At 42.2% G+C, this 19,977-nt stretch overlaps 1 protein-coding gene across 2 annotated transcripts in view; it reads right to left on the bottom strand.

Annotated features, from left to right (window-relative positions):
- Window positions 1-403: 403 nt before the first annotated feature.
- Window positions 404-19,977, bottom strand: part of GRHL2 (grainyhead like transcription factor 2) — a 107,076-nt gene continuing 87,502 nt past the window's right edge. For both annotated transcript variants that reach the window (XM_054985743.1, XM_054985742.1), the window contains exons 14-16: window positions 19,158-19,243; window positions 7,311-7,375; window positions 404-6,801 (exon numbers count right to left, since the gene is read on the bottom strand). In XM_054985743.1, the coding sequence (XP_054841718.1) occupies window positions 6,687-6,801; window positions 7,311-7,375; window positions 19,158-19,243 (266 nt within the window). In that variant the 3' untranslated portion in view covers window positions 404-6,686. The remainder of the gene's footprint in view (window positions 6,802-7,310; window positions 7,376-19,157; window positions 19,244-19,977) is intronic.

Genomic DNA, 19,977 nt, shown 5'->3' with positions numbered 1-19,977 from the left:
AACATTAGCATATCTTTAGCTCCAGGAAGGCCCAGCAAGGGAACAGACACCAAAGCCTCGACTTATTAGTGGCCTCCCAGCACTCGGCACTGAGAAGTTCCAGTGTGCCATCATGGACTCCATGAATTTGTCTACTTCCCTTTTAAAGCAAGCTAGCAGAAATCACCCCTTCCAAAGGCAGCAATATCTGTAAGTTGACTATGCAAGGAGATGAGTCCATACAAAACAAGCAGGTACACTTTTCAAGAGAAGTTCTAGTGTACCAGGACTGATGTATAGGCTGCCATTCACAGATTATGGGTTATATCCAACAAAAACACGAGCAGAGCCCAGTCGCAACATGGATTTTTTTGCCTCCTTTTAACCCCTACAAGAGTGCTGGGCCTACAGGGAGTCTGTGGGGTCGGGGAATCAGGAAAAATCCTCCCCCTTCTGCATGAGGAAGTGCTTTTCTGCTGGTGGAAAACCATCATCGAAAACAACTGTTTTTTATTCTTTCCAACTTGACCCAGTGTGAGAAAAGTAGCATATGAAGAACTGCGTCCTCACCAGGAGGTGAGTTAGCAGTTCTTTTAAGGCTGAACATTCACTTCAACCACAAACATTTCAGGGTCTTGGTTGTGGTGAATTTTTGAGCCGGTATAGCATCGCTGTAAAAAACATTAGCGGAAATCCCCAGTTCAACTCTCATGAACTCACTGGGTGAGGGGAACGAGCGCCAGCAGGGGACAGACCTCCTTTGCTATGTCCAGCTGGGTTTTTTTAAAGTAAGCCTCTAGTCCTTTCACCTGGGAAGTTCTAAAGAAAAAAAATGCTATCCAGTTGCTCAATAAGGAATAAATCTTCTCCAACAGTTCTGGCCCATGAGCACAAAAGCACTGGAATAAGGAACACGAATTTGAACACTAATTTTTAATGTTATTATGTGGATCGATATTTTAAAGAAATGCAGTAACTCTAATCATATCCTGTTAAGGATTTGTGCTGTTTTGTGCCTCCCCCCCCCAAAAAAAACAGCTGGCTCAGGCCTGCATCATGTGACCCAGTTGATTGCACAGAGGATTAGAAAGAAGCACTACCACAGCAGCTTGATCACAACTCAGGATTGCAAGAGCAAATAGTGGACCATGCATCCATTTCCCAAATATGCAGATTCCAGGAGAGACAAGCTAAATGCCTGCCCTTCCACCTTTCCTGTTGACCACGCATGCAAACACGGGGTCAGATCACTGACTTATCAGGGCCAGTACACTGTCTACTCAGACTGGTAGTGGCTCTCCAGGCTCTCAGGGGTGTGTGTGTATTGGGGCAGAGAGTCCCTTCACAATACCTATTACCTGATTCTTTTGACTGGACATGCCAGGAACTGAATCCAGGACCTTCTGCATGTCGAATACGCGTTCAGGACCTGAGCCAATGGCCCTATCCCTGTTGCCTTACCCAATCCAACCATTTCACTAAAGGGCAGGAGTATTTACTGATGCCTTGTTGAAATGTACACATCTGTAATGCAGTGCTGCTACCCCAAACACATCTGTCTCCAGGACCAGCTGTGAAAGAGAAGGGGTGAAATGACAAAGCTGGGGGAAGAGTCGGCTTTACTGTAAAATAATGGGGAGCTTTTGCTTCTGGAAATGAATTGTAGAACAGACCTTCTTTCCCAGTCTCCAGTCCCATAACTCAGAGGGGTGTGTGAGAGGGTGTGTGTGTGTGAGAGGGGATATTTGGGTTTTTTTGCTTCAGAGACAAACAAGTCTGAGGCTAATACAAGCCAAGAGGAAGCAGGAAGCTGGTGCCCTCCTGAGGATGGCAAATGCTTTGAGATAGCAAAGAATCCCCAGAAGTGAAAGGCTCTTCAAGCACACGCAACCATCTGAAAGATTCGGTGCAGAGTTGAATTATCTGTTGAACATCAGTGGAAACTAACAGAGGTGATTATATCTTATGAACATTTATTTCTTTCCTTCTTAAAAATGTACAAAAAATAAAATAAACCTGTATTTATATGTTTATAGATTCCCCTCTCCCATTTACAAAACTATTAAGTTACATGAACTATTTCCTTATAATAAAATAACACACACTGTTTATGGAGCTTCCTTGCTTTCCAGAGATGGGGACTGCTCACAGATTTTTTGGCACAAACATTCTGGTTTGTATCACATCACCGTTTTTCAGGAGAAATGTTTTGGGAGGAAGGTGGGGGGGAATCAAAGTTACATAAGTCGCAAACCTTCAACATGTATACTTTTAAAAAGCTGCAACATGTCTGTTTGTTCCCAGTTCTGTGGCGTAACACCAGCTGAATCCATAACCACAACTTTGCAGCTTCATTTTCATAAGAAAACCAAACTCTAGTTGCTGAACTAATCTTGTAGCTTTAGTCACCAAGAAAATAAACAGGGAAACTGACTGGTAAAACAGCTTGATTAATAATATTTTTTTAAAAAAATCTCTGTATTCTTATCAAAGTAATTTCCACTTAGTGGCAGCTGTTTTGTTTGCAGAAAGAAAAGGCAAAGAAACGGCTAAACCTGAGAGAGATTCCTGCTATTCCAAAGCCATCTAAGGGGGGGGGGGAGTTTAGCAAGCAGATCGTGGCTGCATTCAAACTTCACAGCAGTTAATGTCCCCCCCCGCCGCCCCCAAAGTTTGATGCAGTGCTCATCTGCAGTCCTTGCTCTACCCACCTGCCTCCTCTTCTAATATTCAGAGTTTCACTGCGCATTTCCCAGCTTGCAGCGAGCTACATGCATCAAGGGAGGAGGGAGGTGGGAAGAACGAGCACAGCACCAAATCATATTTGTGCCCAATCCGAGTTTCCTTTCGTCTTACTGTGACTACATCCCATTATTCATATGCTGTACACAATGAAAAAATCCTCAAAGAAGGGCCAGCCTTAATAACTGTTCTAGCCAAATACTGACATTTGTAATGTAACAGTGGACGGACGTGCACAACATCTGCAGTGATGCTCAGCAACAGGGCTCAGAGTTCAGCTTGCTAAATATTTCAGCTTCCATTGCTTTTTTTTAATAGCAAGTTTCTATTTCATATGTGCTAGCAATGCACAGTTCTTTTTGAAGTGCTGGACACACTAATAGAACCTCTATGGACACAACACCATTTCCCTACACCTTCTCTGCAAGGCGTCAGTCGACTTCAGAATACACGCACAGTTTTAGCAACAGAGACCTTTCTCTCAAAAGGCGGATTCATACTCTTTATTAAGTACTTTGCTTTCAAAGAACACTTTCTACATAAACTTGTGTACTGAGGGATCATGAGCCCTTGATCCTCAACCATAGCATACTCTGAATCATTCTGAGACACGTGGGATGGCATGTACTCAACCACTGTATTAAACTACCATTATCCAAAAAGACTAAGCTGAAGAACAGGTTATAGACCCTCCTGGTCTCCTCTATGGAGACCCTCCTGGTCTCCTTTATGGTTGCCAGTTCCTCTTAACAGAGGTTCCTGTGCCCTTAACAGCCAACAAAATGTCCTGTTGCTTCACTTCATGATGGGTAAAAAAGACATACATCTTGCCTTCACACTGCTGTGCATTTCTTCAAGGCAGAAAAGCTCAGTCAGTCATCAAAAGGCCCTAATTGATTCTCCAGCCTAACTGATTCTCATACATGGTTTAATCGGAATATGACTCACGTTAGATATAAGTCTTACGCTGACCTGGATAGCCTAGGAGAGCCTGATCTCGTCAGATCTGAGAAGCTAAGCAGGGTCAGCCTTGGTTAGTAATTAGATGGGAGGCCTCCAACTAAGACTAGGGTTGCAGAGGCAGACAATGGCAAACCACCTCTGTTAGTTTCTTGCCATGAAAACCCCACCAGGGGTTGCCATAAGTCAGCTATGACTTTAGGGCAGGATTTCATTCATTTCTGATATAATCTTACCTGACCACAAGAGATATTTCTGCACATACATAAATAGAAGGGGTGTCTATTGTCCCTAACTTTTTTGCATATGTTACATATTTAGGGCAACTGTTATTGAAAAAAAATGATTCTGACCTAAAATGATGACTAAAGAAACCTCGTAATTCAGGGCTTGGAGATTCTCCTGCAATATTCTGACATCTCACAGAAATCTTTTCACTGAAGTTATGAGAGTTAGAGCACTGGCAGCTCCTAAAACCTAAGTCAAGCTATTTTACATTCTATGACTTTAAAAAACATTCTTCTTTATAGCACCATATGTTTGTCTCATAGTTCATGCAACAACAACAAAAACCCCTCACACATCTGTGCTTTGACTGTCCCGTCAAAGTGGTGCTATTTGAATGTTCTTAAATGTATGCATCTTTTTAAAAAGTTCTTTTAGATCATTTACTCCTTTTAAAATTCCATGCAGTGGTTGCAGCTCTTTGAAGTTAAGCTCAGAAAGAATTTGCAAGTTTCATTTCACATTCAGAGTTCATGTTTCCAAGTTCAAGGGAGCGAAAAACCAAGTTAAAAATAAAACGCATAACATTTCTTTACTTTCTTGGCTCAACCTGCAAGGAAGCTAATGGACGACACGGTACCTGCTGCAGCCTCTACGGGAATGCTATTGTGGTCTGTAAAGAGTTTGCGAACTTCATTTCATTCTGTTGGTGCAACAAATGCCAGCAGCCCCATCTGTGGAAGTGCAATTAAAAAAACCCCAGTCTGCTAGATACTGATGAGACAGCTTGAATAACATAATCATACCAAAAACATCTATTGCCAGAACTTACGTGCATTTACACCCTGTCAAGTAAAGAGTATGTACATCTTTACATTTACAGTCTAGTGTAACCAATCAGGAGACACTAGCAAGTTTCCCTAAACAAATGAAAAGGACGATCCATTCATAACAAGATGATTCTTTCATTCCTACCGCAACTCCTGGGAAAATGTATTGACATGGAAAGTGCACGTCATGGGAAGAAAACACCAGGATGTGCGGCAAAATGGGGAGAATTAGAGAAGGAAGTTGCTGAAAGGATGTAACAGGAGAGGAGATGAATGGAGGGGGAAAGTCAAAAAGAGTTACTTTGCATGGGCTCAATCTACACTTTTTCAAGCACACAAAAATCACCAATGCTAATCTGGCTTCCCAGGACTTTTGGCATGCGGCTCCCTACATCAGTACCATGGAGAAAAACTCATTTTTCCATACAGCATCAGTCACATTCCCGTTCTATCACATGCAGTTCCTTTCTTGGAACAATTAACACAGTGCATTTTCAAGCATCACAGGCAATGTGCCTAAAGCAAGGAAATCCACACATTGCGCAAATGTGTCTGAGTGACCAATTGCTTACTTTCATTAAGAAGCAAAAAGAGATGTGAAAGCAGATGTACTGTGCAGAGATCCAAATCTGGTCTGACCCAAATCTAATCATACATTTTTATCCAGCTTAATTTGGTTTTGGTTCCAGAGCCATGGCAAACTGAAAAGGGAATACCATTTCTTCCAAAACCTCATGTCAATACCAGAAGTAGGCAAGGTAGGAGAGCGCATGAACACGTGAAGATGCTTTACCCTCGGACCATTTGTCTACCAAGATCAGCATGCAGGGACTGAACTTAGAGCCTTCTGCCTGCAAAGCAAAGGCTTTACCACTATCACTGTAATACAGCTATTGAACTGGTTCAGGGAGAGCCCCTCCCCTTATCTCTATGTGTATGCCTAAAACACAGCAAAAGGAAGGGCTGTACCCAATAATGATACAGGAAAGAACAGAGAAAATCCAAAGGTGCAAAGAAATAATAAGGATAAATAACATCCCAACAAGAAGACCGTGAAGGATCACTGCATACAGCATGGAAGTGCAGCCACAACCAGAAGCTCCAAAGCTTTGCAGCCACAACCAAAGCTCCAAAGCTTTGCAGGCATTACATTTGTGGAGGATGTACCAGATGTGACAATAAGGAGAGATTTAACAGACTAGAATATATGAATAAGCCACAGGCAAAAGATGTAGAACCATCAACCTCTCTGCACACTGAAGAGCTGGAGGCAGAACTTCTCTCCTCTGTGAGAGACTGCCATCTTCTAATTCCAGTATGCAAGACAGGGGTAAGTAAACACATCCACACAGGAAGGAAGAATATATTATTACATATTATAAACATTATATACAAAGGATAAAACGGATGGCGTTTTACTTACAAATTACAAGCCATCCGAGTGCCTTCCTTAACAGTCCCCATTGCCTTGGGCGGGGAAGCACTTGGAAAGCTATGGCTAAGTGGCATCACTCAGCACTTGGTGGGAGTTTTGCCCAGGGGGACGTCATCAGCCAGCCTCCCCATCGTTACTTCTGCATGATTTATAAGGCCAGACCTTCTAGCAATTTATTTTGTCTGTATTGTCCCACCTGGATGAACACAATTCCTCAAATCCATTTTCTTCCATATTAAACTGCTGATTTTTTTTAAAGTCACTGTTTCTCCCAAGTAGAGGGTGAAATGGTGAAGTCCAAGGTCCACTGATTATTTACACAATGCAGAGTGAGGAGCAATAAATAAAGATCAACAAGAAGGTATATCAGACTTGTTTCCTGCGGTGAAAAGGAATATGGTTGTTTGCAATGGAGCTTCGTTAACACCCTCTTTTCTCCGTATTCTTGAGCTGCTGGGGCTTTGGAGGAACTGTTCCCTTCTTTTAAATGAGAGTGAGATACTACATAGGCTGGATTAGATCTCTGTCAATGTGACTTTGAAGCCTTCTGCCACACTCTCTATGTTCAGGATGAAAGTGTCTTCATTGGAATAATGTTCAATTATGTTATCATCCATGTTTACCAAGATCCTGTAAGTAAAGGAATGCATTAGTAACACTGCCTATATGAGAGGATAAGTTCAAACAGACAGTCGAGGTTGCCAGACTCCATGGACACTGTGGGTGAGTTTTTGTGCGTGTAAATGCTAGGTCACGGCACAGCTTGTCGCCTCCTGGAATTCCAGCTTCTAATGTGATTATGAGTTATACAGCATGCCCACTATGGGAATACCATTGAAAATGGCATCCTTGTTGCAAGGTATTTCCTTCCCTGCCAGAATTGCTCTCCAATGTGATGCTGCAATATTAAGTTGTAGGTTTCCTATGTAAGAAAACTCACAGCATAGCACCCCCAAGGGAGACCTAATATGAGGCCCAGCAGGGGGTGAAATAGGAGATGGCAAGCCAAGGACATATTATTTGTTTAATATATATAATAGTATTCAGTAATCCATATTCATAGTGAGTTTCCCAGCAAGATCCATGCTAGCACAGCCCAGTTAAAAAGCAAGTGTGAACCAAATGTTCCAATACCTTACCCCTTTTTACTCTTCTTGTAAAGCTTTGTAATCTTTTCAGCTGGAAGGCCATACTTCTCAGAAATCTGAAATATATTTTTAAAAGCAAACAATTGAAGGTTTCACAAAAAGGAAGAAAGATATCTAGTGCAGCGTTACCATATTCAATTAACGAGCATGGCTAACAGAAGACGATAAAGTACAGACTATTCGCAGGACTTTAAAGGCAGCATGCCAAAGTGTGAACAATCATGAGAACAATCTACTCACAAAGGTTCAGCCACCATCCCTGGCTGTCTGTTGCCAGAGTGATGAAAACAGGAGCCAAACATTTGTAAGCCAAACCTGTTTGTTCAAACAGACAGTTGAGCTTGAGAATCCCGATAGACGTCATAGACGTGTGCAAATGCTTGGACACAGCATTTGGCTCCTGGGTTCCTTCTGCCTCTACCATCAACATGACTTAGCTAATGTAAGAAGAAGGAGAGGGTGATTTCCCTCTTCCCTCTACAGCCTCCCAACCCTTATGGGTCCCTGTACTGGTCCTGAGGCCCTGGGAATAAACTGTCCTGGGGCTGGAAAGGGCTGATGGGGGGAAGGGACTGCAGGAAAGATTTCAGTCCAGTGGCACCTTATAGACCAACAAGATGTTCAGGTATAAGCTTTCGAGAGTCAGAGCTCCCTTCTTCAGATGCAGGAAAGATTTGTGGTCCTTGCATCCATGGATCACTGGATCCAATCCTTTGCACACAAAGAGAAACATCCCTGCGTTCCTCAGAGGGATTTATAGGGATGCTAAAGGAAAGCCCTGTGCATGTGATTACACAACATAGTCTCTCACAAAGAAAAATCTAAAAACAACCAAATGTTTCACAAAAATAAAACATGCACATAAGACTGAAGCAGAAGCTAAAGCGTATTAGAGAACTGGGGAACAATTTGGATCCTAAGTACACAGCCCAGCTTCCTTGGGTAGTTCAAACAGATATGGCCAAGGAGACAAATTACAACTCGTTCATTAAAAAACTGCAGTGGTTTTGTGTGAGTGTGTGAAATCTCATGATGCCTATTTATAGATTTGAGTCTGGACCAATAAAGGTGCCTGGGATACGTTTTGCAAAACAAAAGAAAAACTACACAATAGACATGGGGATGAATAGAAATACTAATCAAATTTCGTGATGAATCGGGCCGATTCGTGTTTCGTGAAACACATTTCATCGGGCCGTGGTTTTCACGAAATTCACAACTTTTGGGGGCTGATTTGTTCAATTCATGAATGATTCGTGATGCCAGACAGGCTGGCACCGTTCCATTAATTCTCTAGGCAACAGAGGCCTGGAATGTCTGCAGACCTTTTGTTGCCATTGGAAACTCCAATCTTAGCCCACATAACCTTGATAGGCAGTTCTCCCTGCCAACTGGAGAGCTTCCATTCTGCCCTATACAGCAAGGAGCAAAGGGGTTAATCCCCTAGACAGCTGAGGAGATGTGCCTTCTATAGCCATGGGAACACCAATCTCATCCCTCCAAACCCTGTTAGGCAGGTCTGTCTGCCAACCAGAGATCTCCTGTTCTGCTCTATGTGAGCATTTCTTACATAAGGTACAGCTCTCTGCCTCGAGCTTTTCAGTTCCAGTAGACAGAGGGAGAGGGAGGGCCTGTTGCTGGGATTTGGAGAGAGTAGAACTGGGAGCTTTTGGCTGGATTTGCTGCTCCTTTAAAAGAGACTGAAAAGCTTCTTTCTTATTTTCAGCTCTTGGCCTTGCTGGGAAGGTCATTGGGTGAGGATGCCTTCTTTCCTCCACCTCACCGAACCCCAGTCTCAGGGCATTGCCTGGCTCTGGGGCCTAGCTTGACTGAGGCCTACCTTTTTTTCTTTAATTTTCTTTGCTTATATTCTTATTTAGAGCATTAGTTCTTGCTGGCTTATTGGGTGAGAGTGGGTGGAGAAGAGCCTGATGAAGTCTCCCTGTGAGTTTGGCATCTCTGGGTATGAAGGGGGCCATTGAAGTGCCCTGGATTCTGACGAATCACGAAATTAATGAATCGTTTCATGAAACAGGACAATTTCGTGAAAGTTCATAATTCGTGATTTGTGGAATGTGACAAAACACGAAACACTCATTTCATTTTCCCCATTTCGTGCCCATCTCTATTATACAACCATTTTTTAACCATTTTGCTTCTCTTTCCCTCTCCCCATTGTCAGTATTCTTAAGATCATTTTCTCATATAGTTAATGCTATATCATTCATCCATATTTATCAAGATCTGGAACAAATAACGTTATTGCATAATATACAATAGATCACTAAAGTCTTAATTTCAGGACCATTACTGCATTTCTTTTGAAAATCTCTTTCTTCCTAATTTTAGTAAAGTAACATATAAGAAACTTTTTAAATGTCAAGAGAGACTTGTTTGTCACAGATTGTCCTTGGCAAAAGGATACGGAAATATATCAAAGCAAATGTCTTTTTCCTTTACAGGTCAGAATTGAGTTACAACACAATTGAATTACAGACCTGGAAAGGATTAAAGGATCACATACATTGAAAAATGAGTTAATATACTGAAGTAAGATATTTTAAAACTTATTTTAGCTTTAGTTGCAGTGGGCTCCCCACAAAACAATGTGTTCATAACTATAAACTGTTTTCCTTTCTCCCTACTACATAATGGAATGTTGGGAGATACATATCTATATCTATATGTAGGTAATGGAATGTTGGGAGATCTCCCAACACTCCTTTACCTAGTGTGTGTGTGTGTGTGTGTGTGTGTGTGTGTGTGTACACAAACACACATTTGTTATCTTAGTATTTTGGACTTTGTGTGTAGCACATTGGTGATTTTCAGGGATTATGATAAACCTTTTTGGATGTACATATTCCACATTTTGAAGAAGAAATGTATGACTATCCCAGCCTTGCAAATGTTAATTACAGTTACTAGCCTATAAAAAATTAGTAGCTTCCCTACCTATACGTTTGTGATATATACTTCCAAGTCTCAGATTTTTAAAAGTCAATATTTCTCAATTTTCGTATCATAAAGTTACAAGGAAGAAGAAAAAGAGGAAGACAACAGCAGAGTGAGGATTTGAACCTAGGGCTCTCAGACCCTAGACTTAGAACTAAAGTCCACCCTGGCACACTGTTGCATAGGAACCATTCACTGCTCATTCCCTTAGAGTGAAACTTTTTGCCCAAACGATCACATTTGTTTCAGTAAAGCTGAGCAGTGCTTTGAACATACATATCTCCTAAAGGCCTTTAATCCGATCCGAGGTTTGTTGCCAGTACCCAAGAATACGTGAAGTAACAGGAATTTTCTGAACATTAGAAAAAGTTTCATTTCACCCACCAAGTAAACCTAATGAGTTTTTCATGACCTTAACCCAATAGAAAAGCTGTTTCCAGGCTGTTCCCAGTTAAGGCATCCATGGCAAATGCAAACAACTAACTGGAGTTTACTTCACATCTTTTCCCTGCGACTCAGAACTAGGACAAGGAAAAAGGAAAACAGAAGACAATAAATGCCCCTTCCAAAGACACGCCCACAGAAGGCTGACAACCCACTGACTCTGACTTAGGCTCTATCAATTTCACCTCCCTTTCTGGGAGGTGAAGAGGAAATTAACAAACCCTCTGAGGAGTGATCTTTGCTGGCTCATAGAGAGGGGAAATTGACAGAGCCTTCCACTCTGTCTTTTTAAACTATGTTTCCTGGCTAACATTGCCTCTCCCTTCACTTGAGCGTCCTCATGTAAGAGGTGTCGTGTAGAGAGACTCTTAGTTTAGCTTGTGTGTGTGTTATGTACCATTAATTTGCTTCCAAACTGTGGCAACCCTATGAATGAAAGACATCCAAAACATCCTATCATTAACAGACTTGCTCAGATCCTGAAACTGGAGGACATGGCTTCTTTTACTGAGTCAAGCCATCTCATTTTAGGTCTTCCTCTTTTCCTACTGCCTTCCACTTTCCTAGCATTATTGACTTTCCCAAAGAATCTTGTCTTTTCATGATGTGACCAAAGTACGATAGCCTCCGTTTTGTCATTTTAGCTTCTAGGGAGAATTCAGGCTTGATTTGATCCAGAACCCACTTATTTGTCTTTTTGGTTATTTATGATATCTGCAACTCTCCTTCAGCATAACATTTCAAATGAATAAATTTTCAACCTGTCAGCTGTCTTCACTGCCCAACTTTCACACCCATACATAGTAATGGGGAATACCATAGTTTGGATTATTTTATTATTAAGTGTTTTATACAATAAAAACAAGACACAACATAAAGATACAATTACACAAAGACTAGATCCAAAATAGTTTGGATTATCTTGATCTTGGTCCCCAGAAAGACATCTTTATCTTTAAGGATCTTTTCTAGTTCCCCCACAGCTACTCTTCCAAGTCTCAGTCTAGTTTACCTTACTGGATTATAAATGGTACAATCTTTGCAAAAGAAAGGTGAAAATCTCTGACATGAAAATATTGGCTTGCTCATTAATGGAGTTCCACAATTGAATTTTTATTTTTAATAGGGGAATGTGTGGAAATCAGAAGTAAATCAGGTGCTGTGAGTCACCATACAGTCTTCTGGGGCAATTCGCAATTGCGAATGGTCTAGGTGAATTATCCAATTTTCAGAATTTTCTAGTAATTGGCACTTCTTGGCCAATATGGATACAAAATTTCAACAACCTAAAAGGTAATGTGAAAGTCTATTAACCATTCTGATACTCTCTCTAGTAAGTCACAAGCATTTTATATATTATTAGTGACTTTTTTATTCTTTGCATAATTCTTATATTAAGTTTTTTTAAAGAACCACAAAGAATCCAGTCTTTGAATGTTTCGGTTTCCTTGGACAAATGTCTATGACTTTAGTAGGAAGATGGAATAGAAGATTTCAGAACTGGAATCCATAATTAAATCTTATTGCATTTTTAAGTTCACTAATAATGATTAGAGAAGATCCTGCTCTGCAAAAAATTAAATGTCTCTTTTTCAGCTGTACTGCAGGGATGAGATGTTTAATACTGAGGCCATCAGAGTGCTTTTTGAATTGTTCATGTGCTCAGTCCTTCTAAAAATATCTGATCAAGTTGCCTATGAAACCTCCTGGCACCACAAATGTATTCTCTAAGGTGCATTTTGCTCCAGGAAAAGCATAATTTGAAAGATAAACTTACTGTTCTTTTGGGAAATGATTATAAAAGGGAGAAGAATCTTTATATATGAAAAAAATATAATCAAATATAATGAAAAATTTGAGAGAGGCCACAGATTAGAATGTGATAAACAATTAAAAAATGTGCAATTTGTAAACACTGAAACTTCCTTTGAGTATGTATGCACTTCTGAGTTAGAAAACATGAGTACTAAGTTTAAAAAGTATAGTATGGCCAATCTCAAGTGTATATTCTTTTAAAAGTGTAAAATAGTTAAATGTTCATTTGTGTAATAATGTGCACATGATGTTCCTGATATTTTAATATCAGCTAAAATAATGTCTGGATTAATATGCAGTGAACGTCAAAGGAAGTTGGGGGGGGTGGTTCAAGGCACCAGTGTAAAGCTCGCGGTGCAGATTATGAAAACATAAATGGGAAAGGGTGCTCTTTCTACATGGATTCATCATGTCCCCTCAAGAAAAGAGTGCCTGCTTGCTTGGGGAGAGACTGTTCCACCAAGGGCAGACCTGTTGCCACCTGTTCTGCATTTTGAACTAGTTTGTTAACAGCAAGTATAATATGTTTATATTTCATATATGTGAAATTTGATTGTCTTTAATGGTTTGCATGTTGTAAACCGCATTGGAGTCATCTTGTATGGAAGAAAGCAGGTTAAATAAAATAAATAATAAAATCGTTTCTCATGTACTGGGGAATTTCTGTGTTCTAAACTACATCGAGTCCCTTTGAAGCAGACAAAAGTACATATTCAGGTGCTCTGCTCCAGCAAGAGCAATGCATGCTCAGAAGCAGGGTTCCATATACTTACTGCACTTCTTGATGAGAGTCCACAAAGAAGAAAAGGGGAAATACAAACATAATCCGGGGCTTCTGGCTCCAATGCAGAGTTTGTTGAAGGCAAGGACAGACTTGGTGCATGCTACTGCATGAGCAAAACTCCCCCATTCACCGCCCTCCCCCTCAACACATGATTGGTGCTTTCCTCTCAGCCAGTATGGTTCCTATGTTTGCTAGTGGGGTCTGAATCCCAGCAGCTTCATTTCCCCCTTCCTGTTTCCACAGGTGATCAGCACTGTCAGAGAGGACAGCACCAATTATATGGTCCATGAATCTGGGGGAGATGAACAGAAAGAAAAAGATCTTCATGTTTAGAAGCACACACACAGAACCCTCTTCCATATTAGAATCTATAGGTCAAGACTCAGGGTACAGTCTGTGTTTATGATTCTCCTTCCACACCTAGATGTGTAAATATAGAAACATGGTATGTGTTTAATCCTTCAACGGGCTTCCCTTTTATTTCAATATTTATTTTAATGGTTTATATCTATGTTTCAGTTGTGAAACTGTAAGACCAGTAGTTCACTTTGGACTCATATTTTGAAAAAATAAGTATGCATGATAGAATAAATGGTTTCAGGCTAAAAATCACACTATCTATGAATCCAGGAACATTTGCCAATACAAAGAAACCCAAAACTGATCTTTTTCCTGTTCTCAGAACTTCTTTGCTATCTCTCCTGGCATGCATTACCAAGTGGAGTTTTTTCTCCCTCTCCCATAAGCCTAGAAGTCAGGGGCATCCAATTAAATTGCTGGGAAACAGGTTCAGAACAGACAAAGGGAAATACTTCTTTATTCAATGAGTAATTAAACTGTAGAATTCACTGCTAGTGGAGATAGTGACGGCCACAAGCACAGATAGCTTTAGAAGGAGGTTAGACAGATTTATGGAAGAGAGGGTCCATCAATGGCTACTAGTCATGGTGACTGAAGGGAGCCTCAATATCTAGAGGCAGCAAAAGTCTGAATACCAGAACTGGGAAGAAGCAATAGGTGTCCTATTTGCCCTCCAGTGCAACTAGCTGGCCACTGAGTGAAGCAGGATGCTAGACCAAATGGACCACTGGACTGATCCAGCAGGCTCTTCGTATGTTCTTAGGGGAATAAGTATGGAGATGAAGAAAACCAGTCAGAATTGACCATATAAGAACAGAGAACACAGTATACTAATAGACTTTTGCATGCCGTTAAAATGCATTTCCTGCAACGGTCTCAGTTGACAGATGGTGCCTCTGGAACTTCTGGACTGTGAGTGTCTCTGGAACTTTCCCAGGAAGCCTCCCCCCATTGCCCTTCCTGTCCTCTGATCTCTTTGCTTGCTCAGAGTCTGCTGCTGCCATTGGATGATGTCCTCATAATCCAGCGGGTCTGAGTAGATTTTCTATTTGCAGGGAGTTTTCTACATAAGGAAGTATTCAAAAATGCCATTCCCTTCACCTGCAATTTGAAGGAATTCAGCCCTTTCTACTCCTCCATCTTCTCCTACCTGTTGCATGTGTAAATAGGTCTCTGAAAGGGGATAGGGAAGATTTCTGGGGGCCATTCAGGGAGGCCAGCAAAACCGTTTTCCTAGTCTTGTTACTAGCAAAAGCTGCACAAATTATACAAATAAGCAGCTCCACACAGTTTTCCTTACTGTGCTTAATCTACACAGGTTACCAACTTCAGTTTTCCTTAGGGCAGAATTTCAATATGTTTTTAAATGTGTAGAACGTACACAGCAATCGCCTTGCTACTCTGTTGACAAGCCAATCAAGAAACACTGGAATTTAACAATGCAGTCCTAAACAGAGTTAAATCCTAAACTCACTGACTTCAATGGACTTAGATGGGTATAACTGTTTAGGATTGCACTGTACATTTCCCAAGTCTTAAGACCCTCAGTGCTAAAAAGACCAAGCTCTTCAAGCCTGCTGGGCTACTAGGTTGAAATAAAAAGAAAGTTCCCCTCTGGCTTGCAAAGGATAGGGAAGAAAAAACACTCTCGCTTTGTCAGAAACCAAAACCAGCTCCTTCATCTGAGAAAGTGAGCCCATAAAAGTTAAACACCGTAATTATTCTTGGCCAAAACCAGCAGCCTACAGTTGAAAGGTAATAAAGGATGAGCACATTGCCAGTGCAACAAAGGAAGGTTAGTAAAGTTCTGCAATATTTCTTGTCTGTTACAAAATTAGATCGTTCCCCACTCTCATTTTTTACGTTTAAAGATGTGTGTTCCTCAGGAATAAGTTTTAATAAATCAGCACTACGGAACATGTCCTGGCTTGGTGACCTACAGATAACACTGCAGTCAGATCCTGCCTGCCTTTTAGATAAGAAAAGTTTCTAATGCATTTTAAATAGGGTTGCTGTGAGGCTAAAAGAGGTAAGAATGGTAAGAATTCGAATCCAGAAAAACTGCCAGTAAGATATGTGCATGCAGCAGAAGTCGCAGCTCCCTTCTTCAGATACCATCTCCCTCCTTCTCCCATCTGGAGAAGGCAGTTTATAGAGTTTTGAAAGCTGACACCCTGAAAATCTGGTTGGTCTCAAAGGTGCTACTGGATTCAAATCCTGCTGTTCTAATGCAGGGAAACATGGCTACCTACCTGAAACTATCTTCATGGACAGCACCACATTCAGCCATATGGAGCGGAAATCTATCAACCTCACAAAAAAACCTTGCACAGGTACAATCTGATATTATCCTTCTTACCAAATGCAGAAGACTGGGCGTTATGCCTAAGGGACTGAAAAGAAAGAATCCACTACAAACAACTTATCCTGGTATCTGAAGAAGGGAGCTTTGACTTTCGAAAGCTTATACTCTGAAAAAAAATTTGGTTCCCTAGATGAATAACAGGTTCAGGTAGAATACTGCACAATTTCCTTATGCCCATCAGGGACAATGGCAGCTTGAGAGAGAAAGCACCCTCTTCCATTCCCTAGCCCTTGAAACAATGACCAGGACCTCTCAGTAATGAGTCAAGAGCAGGGCCGGTGCGCCCACTGAGGCAGGTCCGGCCCCTGCCTCGAGTGCTGAGGTGCTGAAGGGGGCGCTGGGGGCAGGGGCACGTGCCGCAGAGCTGGTGTGCCTGGTCAACAGCTGCTGCAGCCTGCCAGCCCTCCCACCCCATGCCGCCGCTGCCGCCACCAATACACGCCCCCGGCCGGGCACAGCAGCCACGGGCCAGGCGTGGCAGGTGTCTGGGGCAGCGTGCGGAACCTCCCCAGCCACCTGCCGCACCCGACTGGGAGTGCAGGCAGCCTCCCCACGCCATCCCAGCCGCCAGCCAGCCAATGGGGCCAGCTTGCTGCGTGATGACATCACACACAGTGACATCATCACGCAGTCTGGGGGGCGTGCACGCGTAGGGGCAGCCGTGGGTGCCAGAAACACTGGCACCGCCCCTGGTCAAGAGCATAGTAATATAAAGGCTCTGGCTGCTTTAACTCTCAAGCCTTAAAAAGAACTAAAGCCCACATTCACTCTCTCTACTAAATGTTCTGCATTCTAACTGAGCTAGCTCCTTCCTTATTTGGAAGTATTCCCATGACTCTTCCTCTCCTGCAGTTTATCAACAGCGTTATCTGTTAGTTCACCTGCATCCCCCTCCCCTTTCTCCAAGTCCAGGAAAAAAAGAATTTTTTGTTTTCATTCACCCTTCTGGTCCTACACCAGGAACCACAATCTGTCCCTAAGTCATGCCTGCTTGGCTTTGATGTGTACAGTGAGTACAGGGGCTGGTTGAATTTAGTTCTGCTTTCAGTTGCCTGCAGAACTGATGTCTGCTCAAAACTACCCTGTGTTTGGATGGTCACTTTGAACCCTGCAGTGTACACATTTGATTTGGGTAAACTCCTTCTACTTGCGGAGCGGCCAACCCTCCCACCTCCACCATGATGTTATATGGATCTTACCCCTAATCTTTGTATTTATTGGCTGCCCAGGTGCTTGGGAACCCTGGCCCAGGATTCAGACAGTTCCTTATACCTGCTCGGATACAGTGTGGTGTAGTAGTTGGAGTGTTGGACTAGGATCTGGGAGAACCAGGTTCGAATCCCCTCTCTGCCATGGAAGCTCAGTGGGTGACCCTGGGCCAGTCACACACTCTCTGCCTAACCTACTTCACTAGGTTGTTGTGAGGATAAAATGAAGGAGAGGAGGAAGATGTAAACTACTTTGGATCCCCATTGGGGAGAAAGGCGGGGTATAAATAAAATTAAGTAAATAAATACAAATAAATAATAAATAATAAATAATAAATGAATGAATAATAAATACATACAAGCCTCTGGTAAACTCTCCTGCCTGTTTGGCCTCTTGTATCCCCTTCTTGAGTGACGCATAGTGTATGTGTATGGAGAAACGGTAAGCAGTCAGCCTAACTCTCTGCCGTCTAAGAAGTGCTTGATCATAAGTCTTACATGCTCTGCAAGCTGCAGTAGCCTGCCCCTCAACAGAATAAGGCATTGCTAGCTCCCAACTGGGAGAACTGAAATGCAAATAATGCCGAGGGATTAGACAGGTTTGGCTTCTGCCTCCCCAGCTGCGGACATGCAAGATCCTCGAACAAGGAAGGCGCCTGAGTGATTTCCATTTCGATACCCCTTGGACACTGCTTCCCCTTTGATAAGATAATCCTGTCCGGCAATTGAGAGCCATCAACCATCTCTGGAAAAGTTTTAGTCCTATGAATACTTAATCTAAATTTCAAAATCACCCATACCTGGAGATGCTTAATGTAAACTACAGTTTTATTGCCCGGTACTGGAATAATCAATCGCTTCCTTTGTCATTTCCCGGAATACTGATCAAAGTCGCTTAAGCCTTTTGTCCATCTTAGGAGACAAACATCAAGGTTCTTCATTCAAGGACAAAACTGCCCCACGGTCCATTTTGCCCTATACATATTTGGGGTTTGGCGCAACCAAAGTGTGTGCGCACCTCCTTGGGTCCACGTGCCACACCCTCAGAACCCGCAAGTCATGCACTTCCTTCTCTGCAGACTTCTCTGCTCCTCTGATAGGTAATTATCACCCAAAAGCCTATGACTATTCCCCATTTCCATTCTGTTATTCTCTAGGACTCTTGAGTGTGTGATTCATACATTTAGCTATCTGTGTGAGACTTTTCCTCTTCAATAAAAATCATCTTTGTTTTGGAAAGAACGCACGTCTCGTTAGAGTCCTCGGGGAGGGGACCTGGTAAAGTTGGTGGAGAATCCCACTCGTTACCACTTCTCACTCAGCCTTCTCCTTGTTTGCTAAGTCCCTCTACTCGCAAGGAGACACATCTGGGTAACAAAGTGGGCACGTGGAATATCTGCAACTTAATGCTGCTTCTAATATTGGTATGATTGCTCTATGTCTGATACTGTGAAGACTGCTTGGAGGAGGATAGTTCCCCTCCATATAACTACTGCTCATCTCACCATATTAATGGGCTCTGTACTTCTTCCAAACGTAGACTAGGAGCCTCATCACTTTTTCAAATGACCCTTTTTTGGCTGCTTATGTTAGTCACTGCTCAGCTGGGCACACAGCCATGTGTAAAACCTAAGCCAGCAGCATCTAGGAGTGGGGGGTAGTGGAAGATTTTCTCTCAAAGACTCAAACTATCCTAAGCATGATTTTGGGCCAAACTGGGAAAAGAGCTCCATTTACATGAACACATCCCCCTGACCACACACACACACACACACACACACACAAGGAAACTATAAAATGTTCATTTATTTGGTATCCTGCGCTTCTTCCAGCAAAGGCAAGAGTACAAAAGCTTGTGTTTTTGAATGGTGTGAAAGATACATGAGATAGGGACTGCAGACACTTACCGCCTCCATGAGTCCTTTTACAGTGGGGGACTTCAACATCAAAGCATCAAACACTTCGTCAGCCTCTTTTCTCACGTATAGTAGGACTGAAAAGGACAAGAACCAAAGCTTAGAGTAGATACAAAACAGCCCTACAGTTGAATAACTTCCCATTTGGATCAAAACCTATCCCTCTTAAGACAAATGACAAGTGAAAAAAACCAGAAACTATTATTAAAAATAAATCTATCCCATGTAATAAAGGACATTATGGAAGCAGGATGAGTGTCAGCCGATTTGGGAAAAAATGTAGAGGGAACTGTGTATTTTTCCCCCAGGAAGCAGTATCTGCATATTGGCAGTACCTGCCTCTCATTCCTAAACATTTGCGCTAATGTTCTGTTATAGCTGAATAACAAATGCATTTCCACAATAATTGGACCCAATTCCGTCATCAAGAAAAGAAAGTTTAGAGGCAAGGCACACAATCCGCAGCATTGTTTGATGAGCCAGTCATGTGGTGTGGCACAGTGTTGGAGTAGGATTGGGGGCATATGGGTTAAAATCCCCACTTGGTCATGAAGCTGGACTTGGCTCAGTCACTGGCCTGTATCCTACCATTCCACTCAGTCCACTTCGAATGCTTCCTCCAGCCTAAGGAGCCTTCCTCCAACTTAAGTGGCTCTTCCACAGTGGCAGGAGACAAATTAAGCTGAAAGACACTGGCCTATCTAATACTCACAACAACCCTGTTAAAATGGGTGGGGGTGACAGGAACAACCATCTATGCAGCCCTGAGCTAGCTCCTTGGGTGGGAAGGAAATTGAGATAATTGCTGCTT

Source organism: Eublepharis macularius, chromosome 7, assembly GCF_028583425.1.
Source record: "Eublepharis macularius isolate TG4126 chromosome 7, MPM_Emac_v1.0, whole genome shotgun sequence".
Classification (NCBI taxonomy): domain Eukaryota; kingdom Metazoa; phylum Chordata; class Lepidosauria; order Squamata; family Eublepharidae; genus Eublepharis; species Eublepharis macularius.
Note: the sequence above shows the minus strand (reverse complement) of the source record. Positions and strands in the feature narration are given on the sequence as shown.